At 44.9% G+C, this 25,225-nt stretch overlaps 1 protein-coding gene across 4 annotated transcripts in view; it reads left to right on the top strand.

Annotated features, from left to right (window-relative positions):
• SPRED2 (sprouty related EVH1 domain containing 2) overlaps positions 1-25,225 on the top strand; it is a 126,778-nt gene that overhangs the window by 43,182 nt on the left and 58,371 nt on the right. Inside the window, exon 1 of one of the 4 annotated variants that reach the window (XM_027555646.1) lies at positions 22,933-23,045. The exons of the other annotated variants lie outside the window; for them this stretch is intronic. Within the exon in view, the coding sequence (XP_027411447.1) occupies positions 23,029-23,045 (17 nt within the window). The 5' untranslated portion in view covers positions 22,933-23,028. Of the gene's footprint in view, positions 1-22,932; positions 23,046-25,225 lie in introns of those variants that run through there. 4 annotated transcript variants of the gene reach the window in all.

Below are 25,225 nucleotides of genomic sequence, written 5' to 3'. Positions count from 1 at the left end.
CTTCAACATCAGTCCTTCCAATAAACACCCAGGACTGATCTCCTTTAGGATGGACTGGTTGGATCTCCTTGCAGTCCAAGGAACTCTCAAGTGTCTTCTCCAACATCACAGTTGAAAAGCATCAATTCTTCTGCACTCAGCTTTCTTTATAGTCCATCTCTCACATCCATACATGACCACTGGAAAAACCATAGCCTTGACTAGACGGACCTTTGTTGACAAAGTAAAGTCTCTGCTTTTGAATATGCTGTCTAGGTTGGTCATAACTTTCCTTCCAAGGAGTAAGTGTCTTTTAATTTCATGGCTGCAGTCACCATCTGCAGAGATTTTTGGAGCCCAGAAAAATAAAGTCTGCCACTGTTTCCACTGTTTCCCCATCTATTTCCCATGAAGTGATGGGACCGGATGCCATGATCTTCGTTTTCTGAATGTTGAGCTTTAAGCCAACTTTTTCACTCTCCTCTTTCACTTTCATCAAGAGGCTTTTTAGTTTTTCTTCACTTTCTGCCATAAGGGTGGTGTCATCTGCATATCTGAGGTTATTGATATTTCTCCTGGCAATCTTGACTCCAGCTTGTTCTTCCTCCAGCCCAGTATTTTAGTTTAGACAGATCCTGAATTGGAAACAACTCTGCAGTCTGTGTTTCATAGGGCTCATTACTTTAATATTTCTAATTTTGGTTAACTAAATGCTATAGTATCTTCACTCTGGAGTTTACATGTGCAGTATTACCCAACCTTTCCAGCTTAAGTCCTATTTATTTCAAATATAATTTGGAAGCACTTACCCAGTATATTTGCAATTTTTGCATTATTTTTCACTCACTCATATCAGAATTGAGTATATTTAGCTGATACTTTCCGTTCAGTAAACTGAGAACTAAGTATGCTTGCCATCATTTTGTGTGAAAAATAATGGATGAAGGTTATAAATTATTAGATAAAAAACTCAGAAGCCTCTAATGGAGGGAGTTCCCACTGCTTTTTCCGTGGTCATAGCTGGAGAATGGTGTCTATATTCCTTACACAAAAAGTACAGCCGAGAGGCTGGAGCATAGACTAAGGAGGAGACTGTTCTGGTAGCCATTTGTAACTTCCATCTCCTGCATTCTTTACTGACAGCTGGGGAAACCAGCAGTGAATGACCACATAACCCCCCCTACAGAACTAACCCTAACCCTAACCCTTTTTAGGATACTTCCCCACAAAATTACCCCATCACAGTGGAGGGCCCCCCAGACCCCACTTAGAGGCTTTATTTTATTGTATTATTTTTTTTTTTAATTTATTGAGTATAGTTGCTTTACAATGTTGTGTTTCTGCGGTGCAACAAAGTGAATCAGCTATACATGAACATACATCCCCTCTTTTTTAGATTTCCTTCCCATTTAGGTCATCACAGAGCCTTGAGTATAGTTCTGTGTGCTATACAGGAGGTTCTTGTTATCTATTTTATATATAGTAGTGTATATATGTCAGTCCCAGTCTCCCAATTCATCCCACTCCACCTTACCCCTGTAATATCCCTAAGTTTGTTCTCTATATCTAGGTCTCTCTTATTTGCAAATAAGTTCATCTATATCATTTTTCTAGATTCCACATATAGGGGTTTTAGATATTCAGAGTATTTGCTGAATACTTCACAATCAAGTTATTTTTCTTTAATATTGAAATCAGCTTCAGGTTAAAAAAAAAATGTACCTCTTAAAGAGCCAACAGTGGGAAATGTTTGCATGGCAGGGAAAGCGGGGCTCTTGAGGGGGTGTTGTAACAGATGGGAGGCCTGAAATTTCTGAAACAACGAAGTGCTGAACACCCACAGAGTGACATCCGAAGAGTCAAAACCTGCAATGTCCTTCCTTAGACACACACCATGAGCCTTGATTTCTCTCTAAACTGGGAACCAGACTGTAAGGAAGGAGATATCCTCTTAATAAATCCATGATGATGTTAAGACCTTACTGGGCTGGGGTCTTGGGTAATCAGAGGTAACCTTCCATTCTTAAGAGGGAGCTGCACAATAAACAGGGGAACCAATAAATGAGGAAAGTATAGATGATCTCAATGCCAGGAAAGATGTGACTGAGAACAACTGGTCCAGCCCTCACCCCGTGATTAACCTGCTCATCAATCATAGCTGCTGCTGTTACTATGATTATTCTTACTGAGTGACTTATTGGGAGAGGAGGTTCCTTGAAGATCTTTTAATACCAGAGGGCACATATAGTTAATACCTGTGCTTTCTGATATAATATCCTTCCCTTCCTCAGCCTCACCATCTCCCATAAGAATGATCAGATGACAATTGCTGGAAAAATCTACTTCACCTGAATATGTAGAAAGCTGTTTGGGATTTCCAATATTTTTCTTCTTTAAAGAATAAAATATTGGGTCAACCTTTAAGGGGTAGTGGTGATCATTGTCCCTCTTTTCTGTCCCTTGTCTCATTCTGCTTCTTCACTCAAAAGGAACTTAAGGGCCCATAAGCATTTTCCCTGAGAAGTTCATCATGTTAATGGAAACAAGAAACCATTTCAAGCTTTTAGGTGAGAACCCAAGTTTCTTGTCTTGAACTTAACTTCCCATTCATAGTTTATAGGGCATAAATTAAACATGGCTCCCTCTCCCCTTGAGAGGTGGGAGGGTATCCTGGCTCTCCTGTTTCCTGTCCCTCTTCCATTCCTACCCCCACCCCCACCCCACCCCCCCAGAGCTGGCTGCAGCCAGCAGGGTGGTGAGATTTCTGACTCTGTGCCAGCTGGGCCACTTGTGAAGCTACTGCCAAAGTCAGTGTGTGCAGCCTTGGTGTCCAGCCAGTAGGTTTCATAACTGGTGGTTAATGGAAGTTCCTGTTCAGACATCCTCAAAACTCGTGTGATTATTTCTCTGGAGAACCTGGGCATCTCTTATGGAAAAGCAAATCTTGAGGGAATTTTTTAAAAATTATTCCTTTAACAGGTCACTTGGCAAGGTCATAGGAGGCTTTGTAATTGGCTGTTAGAGGCAGAGGGCAGTATTCCTAGTGGCTATTTAGTAGAAATTTGTAGAGACCTAGCTTCTCTGGTGGCTCAGATGGTAAAAAGTCTGCCTGCAGTGCAGGAGACCCAGGTTCGATTCCTGGACCGGGAAGATCCCCTGGAGAAGGAAATGGCAACCCACTCCAGTATTCTTGCCTGGAAAATCCCATGGGCAGAGGAGTGTGTCAGGCTACACAGTCCATGGGGTCACAGAGAATCGGACACAACTGAGCCACTTCACTTTCTTTTCTAATGTGTGTACCAAGTTTTGTTCTGGAAAGGTGGGAGGGAAGGGCGCAGAAATGGCTAAGCAATGAACGTGAAGCCCTGGGACTCTTGGCCTAACTCAGATGTGAAGGAGAGACAGGTAGATTAAACCATACCGTGAACCAGTGGAAGGGGCCTCTGAACTGGTTACCTGAGAGGATGGAGGGGAGGGATGCTGGGCAGTGAGGGTGAGGAGGGTGAGAAGGGTTCTTAGTGGTGGCCATGCCCACTGCCTGCTGGGGTGGGTCTGAGGGAGGCGGGTTGGTGGGGGCCCGCCTCATGGATGTGCAGCCATTGCCATCGCATGGCACTTCAGCTTACAAGGTCCCCACCACAATTTAATGCTCTGCTCTTGCCATTGTAAAATCCTTAATAATTTTCGAACAAAGGGTCCTACAAATTAATTTCCATTTTCGAGGGTCCCACAAATCACATAGCCAGGCCTACATAGAGAGTTAGGGCTGTAAAGATGGGCTGGACCAGACTCTGTAGAGCTCTCTCTTATCAAACTGGAAGAGATTTGGCTTTTCTTCTCAAAGCAACCAGGAGCCATGGAAGGTATGGTGACAGGGGTTATAGACTGAGAAACGGAGAGGCTGGTGGGGCCAGGCGGGCTGGCAGTCGTGGAGGAAGGCTGATCATATCACATAGGAACAGACATGGCAGAAGCCCAGAGGAACACCTGGGGGGAGATGGGCCAGCTTCGAGCCCTCGGGACAGAAGCAGAGGGGTCTGGTGGCGATGGCCAGGCTTTCTAGCAGGAATGTGGGAGGAAAGAGGCCCTGAGTGGTGGCAGCGAGGCAGATGTTTTGCAGGAGTGGGGCGAGGCCCTTTCCAGAAAGACCCGGAAATCTCTGGTGGGACAGCTTGTGGAAACACACGCTGCAGCTGCTCCACCACAGCAAATGACCTGCAGATCAAGGTTTTTGTCAGGATCGAGAGCTTCACTAGAACAAATATTCATCCAAAAATAAACTTCCCGTTCTTCCTGTTTTTATAACTTGCCTATTTCCTCCGAGTTTGAGGCTGGTCTCCAGTTCTGTGGGTTATTAATCTTCAGAGGATCAAGACCTCTATAGAAGTATTTCCTGTACATGTTTATCTACCCAGCCCTAAATTATTTTCTCCAAATGATAAGAGAACTTTTCCATACCCGGTGTGTCAGGCTTTTCCTTTGAAGGATCTCGATTTAGGCTTCCCAGCAAGTAAGGCTAAACCAGAAAAGCTTAGCCCTGTGCTCTGGAAGCCCAGGTGATGGTGGAACCTGCAGGGGATGATGATGGGCATGGTCAGCGCACCTCCACCAAGTTAAAGGTGGCCTCTTTCTGGCCAGGGTCCTCAGGAGATAAAATGACAGCTGCATAGAGCCCTGTCTGAGGACATTTAAATGCCCTGCTTGGATTTCCCTGGTGGTCCACTCACTAACACTATGCTCCCAATGCTAGGGGCCGAGGTTCAAACCCTGGTCAGGGAACTAGATCCTACATGTCGCAACTAACATCCCAACTGAGACCCGGCACAGCCAAATAAATAAATGTAAAAAACAAACAGATAGTAAATCCCCTGCTGTATATCCACTGCAGAATAATAGCTCTAGAAATATCTCTGCCCCCTTGAAGTGTTGAAAGTACCCCTCAGAGGACCATAATGTATTCTTGCATCATCTTCCGCCTTTCCTCTTCCTTTCACAGATGAGGTATACACGGTGTTCATGACTACTCAAAGAAAAAGAGAAGAGTCACGCTGAAGCTTGGGGCCAAGCTCAGACCCAGTAGACAAATTAGACCAGCTTGGTTCAGTAGGCCTGGGCACCTTACTCCTCAGCCCAGTGAGTCCACCTCTGGGAGACTGTCTTTGGTCTCCCTGTTTTTTGTGCTTACCAGTCCCAAGCTAGCCACTGGTGGGTCTATTTTAAATGGAAGCCTTGTATAATTCTTTCAGAGGGAAGAGGCCGTGGGGACCAGGCTGTGTGGGTGGCGCCTTGCGCCGCAGCGGAACTTGGAGGACAGCCAGGGCCTTTGGCTGAGCCCTTCCCAGGTGGGGTTGGGGTGTCATGTTTTGCACCAGGCGCCGCCCCCTCCCCCTTGGCAATTCTGGTGACCAGATCGGGAACAGCCCCACTGCTCTAGACCCGCACTGCCTCTTAGCTGCTGTCCACCTGGGCTGCTGTGCACTTGAAACAGAGCTGGTGTGAACCCAACCCGGGCTGTGAGTGTAAAATACACATTGGATTTTGAAGCCTTAGCACCAAGAAAAAAAATGTAAAATACCTCGTTGGTAATTCTTTCGTCCTGATGAGTGTCGAAACGAAAATATTTTAGATATACTGGATTATGTCATCTCTATTTTCTAATGAGTTTTGCCACGGTTTCATTGCTTTTTTAACGTGACTGCTAGAAAAACTTCAATCACATGTGGGGCTCACGTTACAATCTATAGGATGGTGCTGTAAGGTCAGCTGCCAGGTGGGGCTTCGAGGTGAATACAAGTCCTAGAAGCTCCTCTCCCTGGTGGCATGGCTGAGGGGTGACCAGCCCTAACCTAAGACCGCTCAGGGCTGTGGGTGAGACACCCTTCTTCCAGGTAGAGTGTTAACAGCTTAATAAGCAGCAGCAGGAATTTTAAAAATCCTTTCAAAAGCACCCCTCCTCACTGACTTTTTTCTCCTTAGGCTTCTGGGAAGAAGCCTTCCCCCCCCCCCCCCCCCCAAATTCACAGCTCTTCCTCTCTGTCATCTTGGGACCTGGAAGGCGTGGTGAGGTCCAGGGGGCTTGTTTTTTCATTTCATTCTCTTGTTTAGGTTGTTCCTGTGCCCCCAGTTCAGGCTCCAGTAGCTGCCAGCCCAGGAACCCTCCAGATGGGCCTGGGAAGCCACTATTTTAGACCAGTCCCCAGGTCTGTAACACTCCCCCACTCCCTACCACCTTTAGAGTGGTTATTCAAATGTAACATATCTTGGGAAAACGCGAAGTAGATGTGAAGCTTAGGAAACCCCTGCTTTGAGAAGTACAGAACCACAGCCAACCTCCTAATGTCAGGACGGCCTTTCAAGAGAAAAGGGGGAAATTCCACTGGTGTTTGAAAGCCCCAAGTAATTCCCTGTTACAGGGAGGAGTTTCAGGTTGACTTCAGAGGTCCAGGAAGAACCTGATGGATTGAATAGTTATCATTTGCCAAAGGATATGACACAGTCGAATTTCTCTGCTTGGGCACCGGTGCTAACCAGTGGAGTGGGGAGGAGAACCATGCCCCAAGGTACTCTGTGATTATTACATCTTCAGTCCGCACTGTCTGTCGTATACTGAACCTTTGCTGAGAACTAGCATTTATTATTACGGAGAAGGCAATGGCACCCCACTCCAGTACTCTTGCCTGGAAAATCCCATGGACGGAGGAGCCTGGTGGGCTGAAGTCCCTGGGGTCACTAGGAGTTGGACACGACTGAGCGACTTCACTTTCACTTTTCACTTTCATGCATTGGAGAAGGAAATGGCAACCCACTCCAGTGTTCTTGCCTGGAGAATCCCAGGGACGGGGGAGCCTGCCGTCTATGGGGTCGCACATAGTCGGACACGACTGAAGCGACTTAACGGCGGCAGCAGCATTTATTAAGTGCTTACTCTGGTGTGATGCTCTTTGTTACACGTACACTTAATTGGCATCACAGACTTTAAGATACCCCAGAGTAGGTGCCATTGTCTCTCCATTTTACAGATGGAGAAAATGCAGTTTAGAAAGATGAAATAAGTTGTCTGAGAACTCAGCTAGAAATCGATGGGGCAGGGAGAGCAGCTTGGACTGTGCGACTCGAGCTCCAAGTGTTTAACCATAGGGTGTCTCTCAGCACCGCCCAGACCAGCCCATGGATGCGTTGCTCCATTCCGTACAAGCATTGGTTGGTTATCTACCCATCACTGGTGTAGGCTGGGGCAAGACACCAGGGGAGGGTTCAGTCCTGGGTTGCTGAACTAGCCGGGCTGAGAATTGAATATCGTGGGTGCTTCTGATCTTTGCTGGGAGGACAGCTGCTCACCCGGTCTTTGAAATGCTATGTGCTACACAACCTCCTCACCATGTGTCGTGGTGGAAGGCCCAGGACCGCCTTGATAGATGTTCTCTTTGCCTCTCCAGGGTGCCCTGCCACTGCTGGGTTAGTGCATAAAGGGCAGCTCTGCTGGTGGCTGCTGACTGGGTGAGGTTTGGCAGTGCGCCCAGGGGTTGAGAGCTGTATGCTCCAGAGTCAGACCACTCTTTTGGTTCTGCTGCTCTGTGGCTTCATAGGCTGGGTTCTCCATTCTCTGGGTGGCAGTCTCCCCACCGGTAAAGGGTGGATCCTCACAGGCCCTGTTTCAGATAACTGCTGTGGGGTTTCAAGAGGACACACAGAGGCCCAGTGTCCTTGGCACGTCAGGTCAGTGTCAACTAACATTTCATTATGATTACTATTAATGCCATTTGCAAACTTCGGAAGATACTGAAGGACAGGTAAGTCTGATGTGTTGCAGTTCATGGGGTTGCAAAGAGTCGGACACGACTGAGCGACCGAACAACAATGACAATGCCATTTGATGCTGCATAATGGACTTTAATCACATAAAATGTACCATAAGATATGAGCATATAGCTTGAGTTTTTGGTTATTATAATGCAATTGTATCAGAGCATATAGTTTTGTATCTGAGTATATACCTTAGTACTTGGCATTTATCTTTCAAAGCTGTGATCAGGAGCCTCCATACCCATCTCCATCTCCCAACCAATTCTTGAAACATTTTCAGAAACCTTTTTGGAACTCTTCAGAAGAAAAAAAAAAAAGATGATGATATTAAATATTTCTGTTGTTAAGGCAGGTAGATTTTGGAAATGGCCTTAAGTTCATCAGAGCTAAGTTTGGTGAGTAAGTCAAGAATAAGCTTTAGTGGATGGATCTAATAAGTTAAGAAATCGTGCTTAGCCAAAAAGTAAAGATTGCTCTTTTTTTTTTAATGGCTCATTTATTATAAGACTAGCCATGAAGGTAGTTTCAGAAGAAGGATTCCAGGCAGCTTTGGCCGGGGACAGCATCTTTGAAACAATAGCAAGAGTCTTCTAGGACAAAACTTTAAAGGCAGGGGTTTGAGGGTGAGTGGGCAGTGTTGACTAAGACCTGTCAGGCTGTGTTTTGGAAGTAAAAATTAGTCTTGTTTACAGCTACTGTGGGCTTCCCAGGTAGCACTAGTGGTAGAGAACCCACCTGCCAGTGCAGAAGACACAGGAGAGGCAAGTTCAACCCCTGGGTCAGGAAGACCCCTGGAGGAGGGCATGGCAACCCACTCCAGTATTCTTGCCTGGAGAGTCCCTTGGACAGAGGAGCCTGGTGGCTTACAGTCCATAGGGTCGCAAAGAGTCGAATACAACTGAAGATACTTAGCACACATGCACACACACCCACTGTATTAACTACCAGCTGAGTTGGCCTTGCCTTTGGTACTTGTGTAGCTTCTGATGGAGCTGGCTGGGAGCAGGAGGTGTCCCGCATCCAAGGAGTAGAAGCTAAAGTCTGGCTTTGGCCCTGGGTTGACTTGTCTTCCAGGTCTGTTTACCCTTTGTGATAAACAGAATTCAAATCTGAAGGTGTGAGTGTGTGTCTGTGTGTGCGTGTGTGTTTCTGTAGGTGAGGGTCCTCAGCTTGGTGTTCTTCACCGGGACTCTAAAGCTGGGCATATGAGAAGGACTCCTCTCTCCTTCTGGGCTCCATGGAGCAGCTGGAGAGTGGCTCTCAGCTGAGGTTCACCAGGGCAGAGGACAGCTGCATGTTCCCGTGAAGCGATAGAAGAAAAGTTCAAGGGTTTTGTATCCTAAGGCTCATGGTGACTCACAGGTTCATCCAGGAAGGCTGGGCCACCAGAAGCCTTTGGATGATTTCCTACAGGTGAGAGTGCGTGGTGCCGTGTGCACTTTATCTTGGAGGATGTGGCTGTGGAAATAGGCTTTGGAATTTGCTCTGCTTGTCGATGGCCAGGCTGATGATGGTGTCATCGCGTTGCCTGTCCTGTGTAAAGAGGGAATACTTCAGGGTAGTCATGAGGGAGGGTCAGAGGGTTCCCATCCATGAGGAGCATCCACAGATGGAAGCCCCCCACCTCTCCTAGGGCCCTGAGAATGACACCAGAATGAACCCCATTGCCACAGGAATGTGGGCACAGGCCCACAGTTGTAGAGCAGAATATGCCACCTGTTGCAGGAGAATTTCCCCAGTCCCTCTGTGAGGTGAGGCTCACACTCCCAAGAGGAGAATTTCCACTTCCTCTCTGCTTTGAATAAGGCCAGCTGTTAGGGCTCCATCGCCCAGCAGCTCTCACCCATTAAGCTGCCTAAGACCAACCAGCCACAGAAGCTTTTCTGTAACAAACACAGTCTGGCATCAGCAGGACACACGTTGGCCCTTAATGCTGGGTGGGTGAGGGCGTACAGTCAGTGGAACACTGCCTGTGAACTGCAAGCCAGATAACAGGTCCTTGCTTGTCTGGATTTAAAGTAGGCCCAGCTTCTGGTTTTTATCTATTTGCCAAGTCCCTGTTTTGTTTTGTTTTGTTTTAACTATATAGCTTTAGTGTCATCTTTAATTGCACCAGTAATTCAGGGAAGCTTGGCCCGGACCCCAAACTTGGGGGCCCTGGAGAGCCAACTGAGTAGACTAAGGTGCGGGGGGCGGTCACAGGCGGACTCAAGCAGAGAGCAGCCAGCTGTCCCGTCCTCTCACATTTACTTCTTTTTCCTTAGCCACTCTGTCAGGTTTCTGGAGCAAAGATTCTCAAACTTTGCTTGTCCATTAGAATTGCCTAAGTAACTGAAAAAAAATCAAGAAATCCAAACCATATCATGCCCTCAAACAATTACCAAGAAAAAGACAAAACCCACAGAACTCCCAACGTGCAGCCGGGTTTGAGAACCATGTCTTACTTGACAGGAAAAAGACTCTTCTGTTATGGGTATTTACTGAGTTGACTTGCTTTTGTGTGGTCACCCAAAAGGGGTGACCAGCCTATCACCCCTAGGGGTTGAGCTGCCTGGTCTCATCAGTAGTGAGGTCTCAGTGGAATTTAGCTATTATAACAACTGTTTTCTTATAAAGTGATTTACATAATCTCAAAGATAAAGAAGGCTGTATAATGGACACCATGTACTCACGACTCAGCAGTCATTCATCACACACTTTTGTTGGGGGGGGGGGCGGGCAATAAGGTGGGGTGGGGTATTTTAAAGCAAATTTCATGCATCATTTCATCCATAAATCTTCCAATATGTATCTCTAAGAAATAATGACCTAAAAATATAACCATAATACTTATCGTCACACCCAAGAAAATTAACAGTAATTATGTAATTTCATGTAATAGCAAATCCATGTTCAGTTTTTTTTTTCCCCATTTATTTTAAAAATACTCTTATACATTTGGTTTGTTCCAATTAGGGCCCAAAGAAGCATAATTCATTTTTAATGTTTGACCATAACCCTGGGGTAATTAAGCCATCACTGTGTGCAAACACAGGTAATGATGCGTGTGACCTCTGCAAGAAGGTGTAAATGGCATTTGGTCTCTTCGGTACTTTTCTTAGCCCTTCTGGTGGGACCTTGACCTGTCATGGAGGAAATGCTCATTGAGGGCCCAGCCGCAACCACTTTTGTGCTGCTCTGCTTCTTCCTGAAGGCATGTTCCCTTTGGTAAACTTAGAATAGAACCTTCAGGATGCTTGTGAAAAGAGGATTATGAGTCAGCTCCATGAACAGCTTAGAATTTCCTGCTTCTGTGCTGGAGGCGGTGTCTGGAAAGGGCTCAGACTGCCCCTTGGGCCCTCTCTGGGCTCTGCTGAGGGGTCCCGTTTGCTGTTGACTTTGGGGGGGTTTACCTGGGATGTAGGCTCTGATGCAAGGAGCAGCCTACAGCCATCCCCAGGGGTGCAGATAGCTCTGTGCCTGCATCTCCAGCTGGACCTTTGCGTTTGGGTTCAGATAATGACCAGGGACAGACAGGGTTGTTCTCTGCTCTCTCAGGTAGCACCAGACACCTCATAGTCATTGCTTGGGCACAGGGTCTGTGAGATAGAATGCTGTTAGAATGGTTAGCCCCTAGAATGAATGAATGGTGAGGCTTTGGGTGGGGGTTGGTGAGCAGGAGAAGGAAAAGAATGTAGAACGAGCAAGCTTTTAAATAATAATTGAATTCCATCTCACTCCTTCTATAAATATGGATGGAGTCTATATGTATCATACCAAATCAAAGTGTCCTCTTATATACTTCCATAATTGTGTGTGTTTTTGCTTTAGAGGGGCTTTGTCTTGATTTCAGATGGATTTGCAGTTGTAAGATCTTCTTTCTATCTCTGTACCATGGTCAGATAGTTACAGAGCAGTAAGTAGGCATCTTAATGTATAAAGGCAACTCTGATATATAAAGTTGTTCATCACAAGATTGTTTTCAAGGGCAAAAGGTTCAGAAGAGCCTAAATGTTCGTTAATAAGGGACCAGTTAAGTAAACCATGGTGCATCCTTATAGTAGATATTGTTCAAATGTAAAAAGGGAATGAATCAGTTGTCTCTGTTCCCATGTGGAGAGATCTCCAGTGGATAAAAAGCAAAATCCAGAACATGTGAATGACATGCTACCTTTTTTGTGAGAAAGGGTAAGAAAAGATAAATTTGCGTAAACCCTGGAAGGATACACAACTTTTAAAAGGTGGTTACTACAGGTTTGTTGGGTGGAAGAAGGAATAGGACAGATGGGATGTCATGGTAGAATACCTTTTTATAGTTTGATTTATGAATCATGAATATGTTACCTAAGCAGAAGAGTTAACTAAGTCAAAAAGAATAGATACATCTATACTTAACATTGTGCAGATAAATTGATTACTTACTATGCCCTGGCTAATCTGTTTTACAGATTACCCTTACTTAAACAGGCCAGGTCTGTTGTGAAATCGGCCAGTGAAGCTCTGGCCAGCCCAGGGAATGTGTGCCATGTTCTTCCCATGATGCCTTGCTCAGCAGTAGATTATAAATATTTGGTGCTATTCGGCCGCCCATAGGCATTCCCCCTTCCTCATGCTGAAACATAAACCAAGCTGACAAGATCCAAAGTTGAAATGTAGGGGACAGGGAAAGTGGGCTGCCTGTGTCCTCCTGCACAGTTAGCGGCTGTCTTCCAAGGAGGAGGCGTGGTGGGTAGAGCTGGGGAGGGTGGGCATGGCTTCCCTTCCTGTTCTAGTCTCTCTGGGTGTAATCTTTTGCAAACGTTGGCATCCTGTGCACCGTGTTGTCTATGTTTGTGTTTATTTTCAGCTTCTATTCAGTGGCAGCAGAATCCCTCTGAGCTGAACTGGTCCCACCCTCATAATGTGGAATGTTCTAATGTTAAGACTTGCTCTTCATATCCTGCACATTCTCCGTAGCAGAGACAATTCCTCAGGGCCCGAAGGAAACAAACAAATGAAGTCCATGGAACAGTTTTCTCCCTGTTGAGTGGAGAAAGAGGAGCAGAGAGGATATTTGGGGCGACTTCAAACAAAGAACACATAGGAACAAACCTTGTTCAAAAGCACTCTGAAAGATGAAATTCAAGGACACGCAGGACCTATTCTTGGCTCTGCCACAAACATACCTTTTATATTTTATTCCAGTGTGTGCGTTTGGGGCTTACTTTCTGGTTTTTCATTTATAAAATAGGTGGGACCCGCATTCATTGTCCATTCCCCCTCACTGTTCCATCTTAGCCATCCAGACTTGAAGGCTGTCCTTTTAAATGGCAACCAAGTGAAGAGAGTGAGTAAGTCCTCCTCTGTCCCTGCTCTTCCTCCGGTGAGTGCCATACTGAGTACCGTGCTAGGGGTGGGTGCCGGTCAAGTTGAGGTTCGATCAGGGGCATGTTATCTCTCCCACAGGTCTCTTCCTCCTCTGAGTTGAGCTTTACACATGATGAAAATCACTCGTGGTCATAAGTACCCTTGACAGTTCTATAGGAGGCCAGCATGCAATCTTTTGCCTCCTCCCTCCAGCCTTAGGAAGAAGGACCACTGCTTTGTTTTGTGTGTTTTTGTTTGTTTGTTTGTTTTTAGGACCACTGTTTTTATGATGGAGCAGGAAATGAGGTGGTCGGCTAGCATTTAGAGTCCATGTTGAGAGATGAATGTGTACTGCATCTTTATTTTTTTTATTTCATTTTTTGGCCATGCCACATGGCATGTGGGATCTTAGTTTCCCTACAAGGAATGGAACCGGTACCCCCTGCAGTGGAAGCGCAGAGTCCCAGCTGCTGGACCTCCAGGGAAGTCCCTGTACTGCGTCTTTAAATACCAGAGTCACATCAAGGGAAGCAGTGGACCAGGAGACACACGTGGACGAAGGGTCCCCAGATCCCTGCCGACACTGGGGCTGTGTTCCCTCCAGAGGGAGAGCCTCTTCTGTCTTTAAATATACCCAGCCTCTTGCTTCTGTTCTCTGGCTGAGCAGGTTGAATTTGGAAGGTTAACCGTGAATATGTGAGACTTCCCTAGAAGCCACCTTCACCTTAACTAGCTCCACCCAGAGCAAGGTCCTTTGGTGAAATTCTTTGAGTTCTTTCCTCCCCTCTTCCAGCGGGTTTTATCGTGACCACTCTTGGGGTTCCTGGGAAAGGGAGACACCTGAAGCAAGTTGTGTGCTCACCACCTGTGCCTTCCCTACATAGACCTCGAGAAGTGGGTGCCTGTGGCAGTGATCTGTAGTCTTTATCTGATAGTTGCAGTACCTTGACCAGCAAGCCCCAACTCAGGTTCACTGACCCGGTTTTTAAATAATCAGAAGCACTTTACAGAATAATGAGTGACTTTAGCTAACCTGATGGTGATTTACTTAACCTGCCACCTGAGGATTCTAGTGCAGGGACATATTCTGGACACTGTCATCTGCTTTTCTTGTTTTGGAATCATCTGGATGCTTTTCAAAAACCAGAAGTTAACAGTGTGACAGAATGTAGGGATGGTTTGGGGTTCAGCCAGGTAGGCAATTCTCAGTAGGGAGTGATGGGCTGAGTGTCACAGGTCTCAGGCCCATTGCTTTCCTGCTGGTACGGCTATATCTGCATAAGAAACGTGGCCACTGGTCTTGGTTGCCTCCTCTGTCAAATGTGGTTGGTGTAGAAGTAGATACCTCTGAGACTCATTTTAGAATTCTAGACTGCTCTTCTGGTTTTTAGTTAACATCTAAGGCTTGTGTGCATGCCAAGTCGCTCAGTCATGTTCAACTCTGTGATCCTTTGGACTGTAGCCCGCTAGGCTTCTCTGTCCATGAGGATTCTCCAGGCAAGAATACTGGAGTGGGCTGCTATGCCCTCCTCCAGGGGATCTTCCCGACCCAGGGTTTGAACCCGCATCTCTTATGTCTCCAGCATTGGCAGGCAGATCCTTTAGCACTAGCACCTCTAAGGCTTATAAGGTGCTAAACCCGTAAATTACTTACTTGCCCTTTGGGGATGCTGAACTAAAATGGGGGAAAAAAAATCTGGCTAAGCCCTGCACACATTATCTTTTGTGTTTTTTAAATCAGAAATGAATAAATAGAAAAACAGGAAAATACTATTTCCCAATTATTTATTAACAGGATTCAGGTAGTGGCAAAGAATACTTTAAATTAGTAAACATGCATCACATAACTTTAGACGCAGGTAACGCTCTTAAGTTCTACCACCGAGATGTCACTCAGGTGAATATTTTTCTTCGTATTCCCTAAATGCTCTGCAGTAAACCTAATACTTCTGTAATGAAGAAAAAATACTCATTTCAAGAGTTTGTCACCACCTTTCTGTCATTTCTTCCCTTTCTATTATCTTCATCTCCACCCTCTATTAAGCAATAAAGGATAATGTGTCTGTTGAATGAATGAAAGAAATTCAATCTGCCAAGGGTTTACCATTTGCCATATGCTGAGCTACAAAAGTTAAAAAAAAAAAAAGGAAAAAAAAAACTTAAGCATCTCAAGTCTAATGGCAAAGGTAACATGCAAATCCTAGAGAGATGCTGTCACTGTGGTACTGATAGCCACGAAGATGGAGAAGAAGGTATGCTAGGCTGTTCCCTCTCCAGTCTGTCTGTGGTTAAAAGTTCTGTGAGATTGTAAGGCTCAGCACCTGCCTATAACACAAGCGTGGCTAATGTTGACATTAGCTGCTATTGTTGACTAATGTTGGTAAGGAAAAGTCAGTTCTAGCTTTGGCATGAGATTCATATCCTTTAAACAAGTGGGTTAGTTTAAGCTGGCCTCTGAAATCCAGAGTCAGGAACATAGCTGTGCCCCCAGGTCCTCAGTCTTGATCCTCTGGCACGGCCCAGCTCTCCACTCCCCTGTCTTCTCTGCATCACTGGGCAATTTTCTTGTTATCAGTCCATTCTCTGTACAACTTGGGAGCTTGAGAGACTAAAGTAGTTTAAGCCCTGGGTTTTCTACACAAGGAAGGCTCTCTGCATCCTGAGGTCATACAACTAATGGTAAAGTCAGGCCCAAGCTGTGAAGTGAAGTGAAAGTCGCTCAGTCGTGTCCGACTCTTTGCGATCCCATGGACTATGCAGTCCATGGAATTCTCCAGGCCAGAATACTGGAGTGGGTAGCCTGTCCCTTCTCCAGGGGATCTTCCCAACCCAGGGATCGAACCCAGGTCTCCCACATTGCAGGCATATTCTTTACCAGCTGAGCCACAAGGGAACCTACTTGTGGCCCAAGCTACTGCTTCCCAATAGAATAAATTTGCAGAGTTTCATGCATGTGTGCTATGTACATAGGCGGATGATTAAAAAGTTACTGTTAGGAGTTCCCAGAAAAGATTTCTGTTTCCATAGCCAAATATCTGTAGAGCCATCTGACTAACAGGTGGCTACCATTGTCTTGGATAATTTTTTGGTGACCAGCAGCAATCAGGGTGAGTGGTTAGTCTCAAGTCTGAAGACTATCCCTGAAACTATACAATGTTTGAGCGGCTTCGCATCTAATTCTGGCTGCAAGTTAGGAAAACAGCAGGGTGGGCCGAGCTGAACTGATGGAGATTTGGGTCCAGTATGTTCAGTCTGTGCTGTGATCCTCATGACACAAGTGTACCTTGAGGAATAAGCCTCAAGTGTTAAGCAGATTTCAAGCATGAAGTGAAGAAGTGAAAAAGTGTTAGTTGCTCAGTCGTATCTGACTTTTTGTGACCACATGGACTTGTAGCCCGCCAGGCCTCTCTGTCCATGGGATTTTTCAGGCCAGAATACTGGAGTGGGTAGCCATTCTCTTCTCCAGGGGATCTTCCTGACCCAGAGATTGAACCCAGGTCTCTTGCATTGTACGTGGATTCTTTACATCTGAGCCACCAGGGAAGCCTAAGCAGAGATTTCAAGCATAGACCTACCTCACTGTTCAGCCTGGCGGATGTCAAGTTCACTAGATAGTTACCCCTTAGGCACTCCTGTGTGTGTTGAGAGAGAGAGAGATTATGTATGTATGTATGTATGTGTGTCTTTCTACATCTTGAGGCGACTTCATCCCCTGAACTTAAAGTTCCACCCCTGGAAGTGTGGCTTCTGTCTCCAGCCCAGATCTCTGAGGCCAAGTCCTGTTGCCCTGTTAGTCCAGTCTGGAAGGTAACATGATCTGATGGACGCCTGGCCTGTGGCCCTACCATGGACCCAGACCCAGAATGCTTTTATGTATTCCTTGCTCATCAAGTCCATGGCTCTTTTAGTAATTTTCCAGGGTGACGTTGCCATATTTCTGATGTATTTCAGAGTCCTTCTTCTTTTATCAGTCTTGTTTGTAGAACATCTTGTTCTGAAAAAACTCAGACTATCTAACCTAAGTCGACCTAGTCACTCATCCCTCTTTTCTCCACACAGGCCAGGAACAAAAATTGTAGCTGTGTTGATATAGTCATATAGCACCCCACCTCAAATGGGCACTGGGTAAATGTGAGTTGCTGTTGCCTTTCCCTGAAGATACCTGGCTGAATCCATAGGGCTTCCCTGGTAGCTCAGACGGTAAAGCGTCTGCCTACAATGCTGGAGACCTGGGTTCGATCTCTGGGTCGGGAAGATCCCCTGGAGAAAGAAATGGTAACCCACTCCAGTATTCACGCCTGGAAAATCCCATGGACGGAGGAGCCTAGTGGGCTACAGTCCATGGGGTTGCAAAGAGTCGGACACGACTGAGCGACTTCACTTCACTTCTGAATCCATAAGCCCAGCTCTGAAAGGTTTTCACATCATGTGGTCTCTTTAAAAAAAAAAAATCTACTTAGGTTAATAGCTCATATGTGTTTAATCATTGCAGATCTTCCGCCTCTTAGCAAAGACATCCCTAAATTAACCATGAGCTTTGGAGAGTCTTACTTTACCCCTGTGCTAGACAGTTACACTTTAAAGAACACAGCTGAACACTGACTTGGCTTCAAGGGATATACGTCGCTCTGTGTGCCATCTCTGAACTGCTGCTCTCAAGATGTAACAACAGAAACCGTCTGCCTCCCTTCTCTTCCTTGACCAGCCCCGGCCCAGCCGTCATCCTTCACTTTAGTATGTAACATAGGCCGTTTTCTATTGGACTGGCCTCACAGGGACGTTGATGTTTGCCAGGAAGGCAAGTGACCTCCAGAAAGACTCTAAAGTGCACCCCAGATACAGTCTCTGTCCCAGCAGCTGGCTACGACTGTTTTTTGTTTTTTGTTTTTTGTTTTTTTTAATAAGATAACTAACTGAAAGCAGTGTGAATGGTTTCTTTTGTTCAAATTTCCTCTCCCAGAGACCAGTCCCAAGAGTCCCTTCACCTGTGTTATCCATTAATGCTGTGGGTTTATTTTCCCCAAATAAACAAGCATTCCTGCCAAAGAAAATAGCACGATGGATGCAGTGATACATCTTGGGACCTGCCTTTGAGGCGTATTCTTCATTTTTCTGGGTTGGTCCACAGTCTCCTTCCTGGACTCCTGCGGGCAGCGGCCATGTTGGAGCAGCCCCCCATTTCTGAAGGCCCCTCAGGCAGTATAAATCCCACCCATGGCTGTCCAGCTCTCTTGAAAGCACCCTTCATTTCTGTTGGCACAGCTTCCTGAATGCCTCTTCCAGATCATCTTTCACCTCTTGCCTGAGGCTCTGGGGACACATGTGGTTTCAACATAATGCACAGATGTGACTTGGGGGAGGAGAATTACAGCTGTGGACTCACATCAGCTGGGGTCACTGGACTCTGAAATAGGGGAGGTCAGGAAGGAGGGGAGGCAGGAAAGACCAGCAGACAACCTCAGGCTCTGTAGATTTCCCCACCCGCCATGAGACAGAGTGCTATGGTGAGTGTTCTACATTTAAGGAAAGCATGAGCTACACGGCTCATGTGGACCAGATAAATAATACTCATGCATCTGGTTCTAAATTGAGATATTAAACAGAATAAGGGAGCAATGACCAAAACTTCTATAGGGAGAAGACCTGGTTCTTTACCCACCCAAATGGTGGTCACCAGGGGGTCGAAAAACCTTCTCTGTAAAGGTCTGGATAGTAACTATTTTCAGCTCTGGGGACCATATGGTTTCTGTCACAACCACTCAGCTCTGCATTTATACCTCTGAAGCGGCCACAGATGATAGGTGACCAGACCAGTGTGGTGACTGGCCACGATGTGCCTGCCCCTGACAGTCTAGGTTCATAAAACTTGCAGACATCCTCATCATTGTTTGCATCAATGAACGAATGCTCTGTAAGTGGCCGGGCCATATGCTAAGTACTTACTGTGTATGATCACATTTATCCCATTCAGAATGCTTCTCTGAGGTTGTTAATAGTATTATGCCCATTTTACAAAGAAGAAAAGGCTTAGAGAAGTTACATAAGTAAGGGCCATACAGGATTTTGAACCAAGATAATTTAACTCCAGGCTCAAGCTTCCTGATATCTCAGTTAGTAAAGAATCCACCTGCAATGCAGGAGATCCTGGTTCAATTTCTGGGCCAGGAAGATCCCCTGGAGAAGGGATAGGCTACCCACTCCAGTTTTCTTGGGCTTCCCTTGTGGCTCAGCTGCTAAAGAATCCGCCTGCAATGCGGACCTGGGTTTGATCCCTGGGTTGGGAAGATCCCCTGGAGAAGGGAAAGGCTACCCACTCCCGTATTCTGGCCTGGAGAATTCCATGGACTGCATAGCACATGGGGTCCCAAAGAGTCGGACACAACTGAGCGACTTTCACTTTCACTTTCAAGTTCTTTACCACTACACACACAGTCTTTGGTATCTACATCATTGACATTCACATTTACTTTTATGCTTTTAAATCTTAACATTAACCAGTATTTGTACTTTAGCTACCACCACCCCCCCCATACATACATCAGATAATTGCTACAACTCTTATATAATTTAATATATTGCAAGAATTAAAATGTTCTTCCCAGCGAGTTCTGCTTCTTAACACCCCAAAATCAGTGCTAAGAGATGAATGTGTGAAGACCTAGGGGATTAAGAAGTCAAAGATTTCCAGGCTGGCTTTCACATTCCAAGGCCCAGTACTGATAATGAGTAAGGTGAAGTGGAGCTGGGCCCACGCTGCTCCTTCAGATGTTCTTGCCCAGGGACTGCCCCCTCTTAACAGAAACACCAACATCCAGTGTGAGCCATCAGCCTGCCCTGCACCTGTGCAGGGTCCTCAACTGGCACGGACGGTGGCAAGGGCACCGTTGGGTGGTCGGGAAACCTCCAGCAATCATCAGCATGTGTGTGTATGTGTTAGTCACTCAGGCGTGTACAACTCTTTGCAACCCCATGGACTGTAGCTCACCAGGCTCCTCTGTCCATGGGACTCTCCAGGCAGGAATACTAGAGTGGGTTGCCATTCCCTTCTCCAGGGGATCTTCCCGACTCAGGGACTGTACTGGCATCTCCCACATTGCAGGCAGATTCTTTACCGTCTGAGCCACCAGGAAGTCAGCCAAATAGAAATCTCCATTATAAAGCACAGAAATCAAGTCTGGACATCTATTTTGTTGTTACAAGTGAGGTAAGTTCTGAAGAAGACTTAAAGATTGGGAGGGGGGAAGCATTCTGTAACCCATGATCTACAGCAGTAGTTCCCAAAGTGCTTTCTTCAACTCTCAATGATAGAAATGGGTGAGGGGTTCCTGCAGTCAAATCAGTTTGTGAGGTGCAAGACTAAACAAGCAAATAATATTCTAGAGGATATAGAATGTTTTCTTCCCAAAATGTGTGCTTGGGGGGGGTTGTTTAGCTTTCACTTTGGTTTTGGAGCCTATTATTAAATTGTCTGCGAGGAAGACCCAGTGAAGGGTCCTAATTCAGAGGCTTTCCCAACGTTCATTGTTGTGGAGTCACTAAGTTGTGTCCGACCCTTTGCAGCCCCGTGGACTGTAGCCCGCCACACTCCTCTGTCCATGGAATTTCCCAGGCAAGAATACTGGAGTGAGTTGCCATTTCCTTCTTGTGGGGGATCTTCCTGACCCAGGGATTGAACCTGCATCTTCTGCCTTGACAGGCAGCTTGTTTACCACTGAGCCACCAGGGAAACCCTTCCTAATGTTTACATTTAGGTCTAAGTTTTTTTTTCTTTTAATAGGGGAGGGGAGCAGCAGCAAAACTATGGTGGTTATTAAATCCATAAACATCTTTTGGTAACAAGGGTTATATATTTTCTTGTGTTTCTGTGTTTAACTTTATTTTGAAACTTGCAACTTTTCTCTAAGTGTGAAATGGATAGTATGAAGAACTCCTTTATATCCAAATCTCCATTTGTTAACATTTTACCGTATTTGTCATATTCTCATTCTTTGTGTTTACATTATTACTGTTATTATTCTTATATTTTTAATTAATGAAATATGAATTGTATAGTTCTTTAATGAACTATGGATTTATTTATTCACTACTCATGGAAACTCAGATTAGGCTGGAAGTTAATTCCACCCCCGCCCATTTTTACCTGTTGCGCTAAGGTCAGTTTTACTTTGCAAGTATGTGAAAGGTTGTTTTTAATCAAGGGGACCTTTTGATAAGCCTGTAGCTTACAGTCTAATTGAGGAAAGAATCTCAAAACTAGAAAGGCTTCAGTTCCGGGCCACACGGTTCTGAACATTTGGATTTGTGAGGGTCACGTGATGTGGTATGGGGGCCATCATGACCGTTTGCAGCCGGTTTGCAGCCCTCTTGGGCCCAGTCCCTTGAGGACTGGGTTGGCTATCGACTGAGGTGGGAGCCTCGGCCTGATCCTTCCTCCTTTCCTATCCTAGGACCTCTGTCTTTCCAGTGTCCTGTGATGACTTGTCACACTTTGAGAACGTACCTAGCGACACAGATGTTTTTTTAAACAACATCTAGTTTCAAGAGTGATTGCCTGTAACATACACTGGAGCTTCCATATATGGTTTTTTCCTGGCCATAAAATCAAAGCTCTCTTCCTCCTTCCGGTGGTTTAAGTAATCCAATTTGAGTATAAAGTAAGTTGTGCAAACGTTGTGCCACCTGGTTGGTGTGAGAGGACTCAAATCAGACTTATATAACCTCAACTGGAGACTTTCCAAAACCATATAAGGAAGCTGGCAGGTCACCTCTCCCTCGTAATGTCAACATTGAGCTCACAACGAAGCTGGGGCTTATATCCTCAAAGAAGGCGTGAGGAACAGCCACCAGACAGGCTTGGGAGGTGAAGACACCAGGCATTGGTTCAGGGGATGGGAGCAGCCCTCACAGTGGCCTCAGGACACGTGTATCATGCCTTCCAGCTGGGAGCCCCCACACCCACCGGGCCACATATGATGCCCCCATTGACATGTATGGTGAGTTCATACTAACTAGAAAAATGTCAGTACTGTTAGACCACGGGAACTGAATTTCTTTTTTAGTTTTTGAAAACATTTTGTTATGCAAAGTGTCAAAGGTACTCAAAAGAAGAGAGAATAATGGAGACAATTCCCATATACTCACGAAACAGATGCAACAGTAATCAAGATTTTGTCACATTTCTTTAAACTTCCCTTTTGGGGGGCCAAAAATATTTCATAACGAGTCTCAGATATTATAGCATTTCATCCCAAGCATACTTTTTCTTTAGACATTTTGTAAACACAGTGCCACCACCCACCTAACCGCATTATCCCAGGGACAAAATTTTGACATGTATCTTTTTTTTTTTTTTTTTCCACAAAGCTCCTGCAACTTGGTAACCATACAACATAAGAACCAAAATGCCTGTGCTAATTTCACTGACAACTTAAAAGAGGAGGGGAGGGGTCTTTGTTCTCAGTCCTGAACAAAATTATTAGGGGATGGGGCAGATAAACAACGTATACTGTGGTTCTCTAGACTGTAGTCTTGGGCATTGAGCTCTGCCAGTTACTCCCCTGGTCATTTCACAGTATCATCCGTGATTGATCGTCGTAACTTACAGGAATGTTTTTTTTAAACAATATTTTAATTGGAAAAAGCATCTGTCAGCTGTCAGGCTTCCAGCTTCCACTTTTGAGAAGCAGGATGTTGAATGTGAGTAATGACACAACAGGCCTATAAAATGCGGACTAACCCTCGGATGACTCATCCAGTGCGATGCAGTGTATTTGTCAAGGAGACTGAATCATATATGGGGGAAACCACTTCTCAAGCAGCCAGCTGGTTCTCAGGTCCACAAGAGCTGATCCATTTTTATCGGAAGCACTGTAGTAGCAATAATGCTAATATCCAGCACTTGGACTCTACAATGTAGAGGAAATGGCATCACCCGCCAGGTATGTGCTTACTGTTTACATGAACTTTATTTTCTTGTGGTTTCTCCTCTGCCTAACCTTCCTGGCGTCTGCTTTTAACATTTTTTAAGGGAGGGGGAATTATTCTGATTTTAAGTAACTAAAGTGTGTGTGTGTGTGTGTGTGTGTGTGCGCGCGTGCCCACGTGCAAGGACAGACAGGTAACCACTGTTCTTTTAATCGACACAGATCTCTTATCCACTCATCTCCCTTTCTGGAAACAAATTTCTCCTTGCATGTTCAGATAGAAATGGTGTTAACCCAAACCTTTTAGTAAGCCTTAAATGATACTGCCTAGGAAACAGCAGAGGTGGTATATACCTTTTAAGGCTGGGAGTAGGGTAGCTTAAAACAAACACACAGAAGAATAAAGAAAAAAGAATAAAGGGTAGCTTAAAACAAACACACAGAAGAATAAAAAAAACTAAGGAGGTAGTCTAATGATAAAACTATTGTATTTATTGTGTTGGATTTTTGTTTTTAATATTGTGCTTTTTCTTCTCCTCCAAGATGGATGACTTAGTGCCAGAAAGCTTGATTCCTCTACTAAGTGAATTCTTTTTTTGCAAAATAAAATTTGCTCATACTGAATTCATGCATTAACTTCTAGGTGGGAGAAAGAGTGGAGGAGATTGGTACCAACATTTAATTATAGCTTTCACATGATCTGAAGGATTGTTCTGCATAATTGGGAGGCTGTGTCGCCTGTCTGACCCTCTCTTCACTCACTAAATTTAAACAATGCCTGGCTAGTTAAGGCACATATCTTGTTTATTTGAGTGTATTAAACATTCCTATCTGTGTTGACAGTCCATTCAGCGTCTCCTCATATTTTATAAAAATACTTTTTGTATCCTACTTGTTGGGGACAGATGCTATGGTTAGTTTATAGCAGTACTATTTATACTTTTCTGGTCTGTCTGTCCAGAATGACTGGGTCAGGACCCGAAACACAACTGCCCACAAATTTGCCTAAGATTTAGTATTTGTAGAGCAGCCCTGTCTGTGATGGTAAATTCTGTTATCACTTGGAGAGTGTTAAACAGATCTGGGGTTATCAAGCTGGAAAAAAAGGCAGTCTTTTTTTCTCTTCCCCTTTCTTGTAAAGCTCGTAATAATGACTTGTTTTCCTTGAGGTATGTGTACTTTAAACTGTCAGTAAATGTATTAGATTTACTTATCTTAATACACTCAGAAATTGGGATGATAAGGTGAACCAGCACGAAATGGGTCTGCTCCGTGTGTTTCTGTTTGTTTTATAGATTAGTTGTTGTTTAGTCATTCTGTTGTGTCCAACTCTTTTCGACCCCATGAACTGTAGCCTGCCAGGCTCCTCTGTCCATGAAATTCTCCAGGCAAGAATATTGGAGTGGGTTGACATTTCCTCCTCTAGGGGATCTTCCCAATCTAAGGATCGAACCTGTGTCTCCTTCATTGGTAGGGGTATTCTTTACCACTGAGCCACCAGGGAAGCCCTTTGTAGATTAAGGGGTACACTTTTTTTAGAATGGCCAGTTTGTTTCTGGAGACAGGACCATCTCCAAATTTTATTAAATTTGTCTTCTATAAATGAAAGCCACCTGTCAGGCTGTAACATGCTAATTATGGTGAGGACAATAATGAGGAAGAACAGTATTTGAAATATGTGGGGGTTTTGCTAAGAATTTTCCTGCCCACATCTGTACTGCTTATTTTTATGTGTATGTCTACACATGCATATATAGTGAATATTTAATAATAGCACTTGGTGATATTAAAAAATACTTCAGATTCAAAGTGAGAGTCCTTTTCATTCCTTCTCATTAACTTTTTTTTTTAAGTTATGGAAGAAACTCTTTAAAAATGTAGCTTGAGCTGAAGCCTGAGTTTTGCCATTTAATAGTGAGCAGGGTTGTCTCTCCAAGCCTTGGTGGGATGCTACACTCAGCCCAGAGCTCATTTTATCAAAAGTCTTCAGAAAAATAATGTGACAATGTGAATTAAGGGGAGATTAGCTAATTTGTCCTGATTTTGCTAAAATCTTAGACTTTGATATCTTTTTTCTTTTTCCCCCCTTGAGGCCTACAGAAAGTATTTCAGGCAACTGTATGAAAACATTTACAGTTCTTGATTTATTAGTGTTTTTCTATGTCTGTGAAAAGGTCTTGTTCTCCTGTGACTGG

This window comes from Bos indicus x Bos taurus, chromosome 11 (assembly GCF_003369695.1).
Source record: "Bos indicus x Bos taurus breed Angus x Brahman F1 hybrid chromosome 11, Bos_hybrid_MaternalHap_v2.0, whole genome shotgun sequence".
NCBI classification, from domain to species: Eukaryota; Metazoa; Chordata; class Mammalia; order Artiodactyla; family Bovidae; genus Bos; species Bos indicus x Bos taurus.
This window is presented reverse-complemented; position numbering and strand designations above follow the sequence as displayed.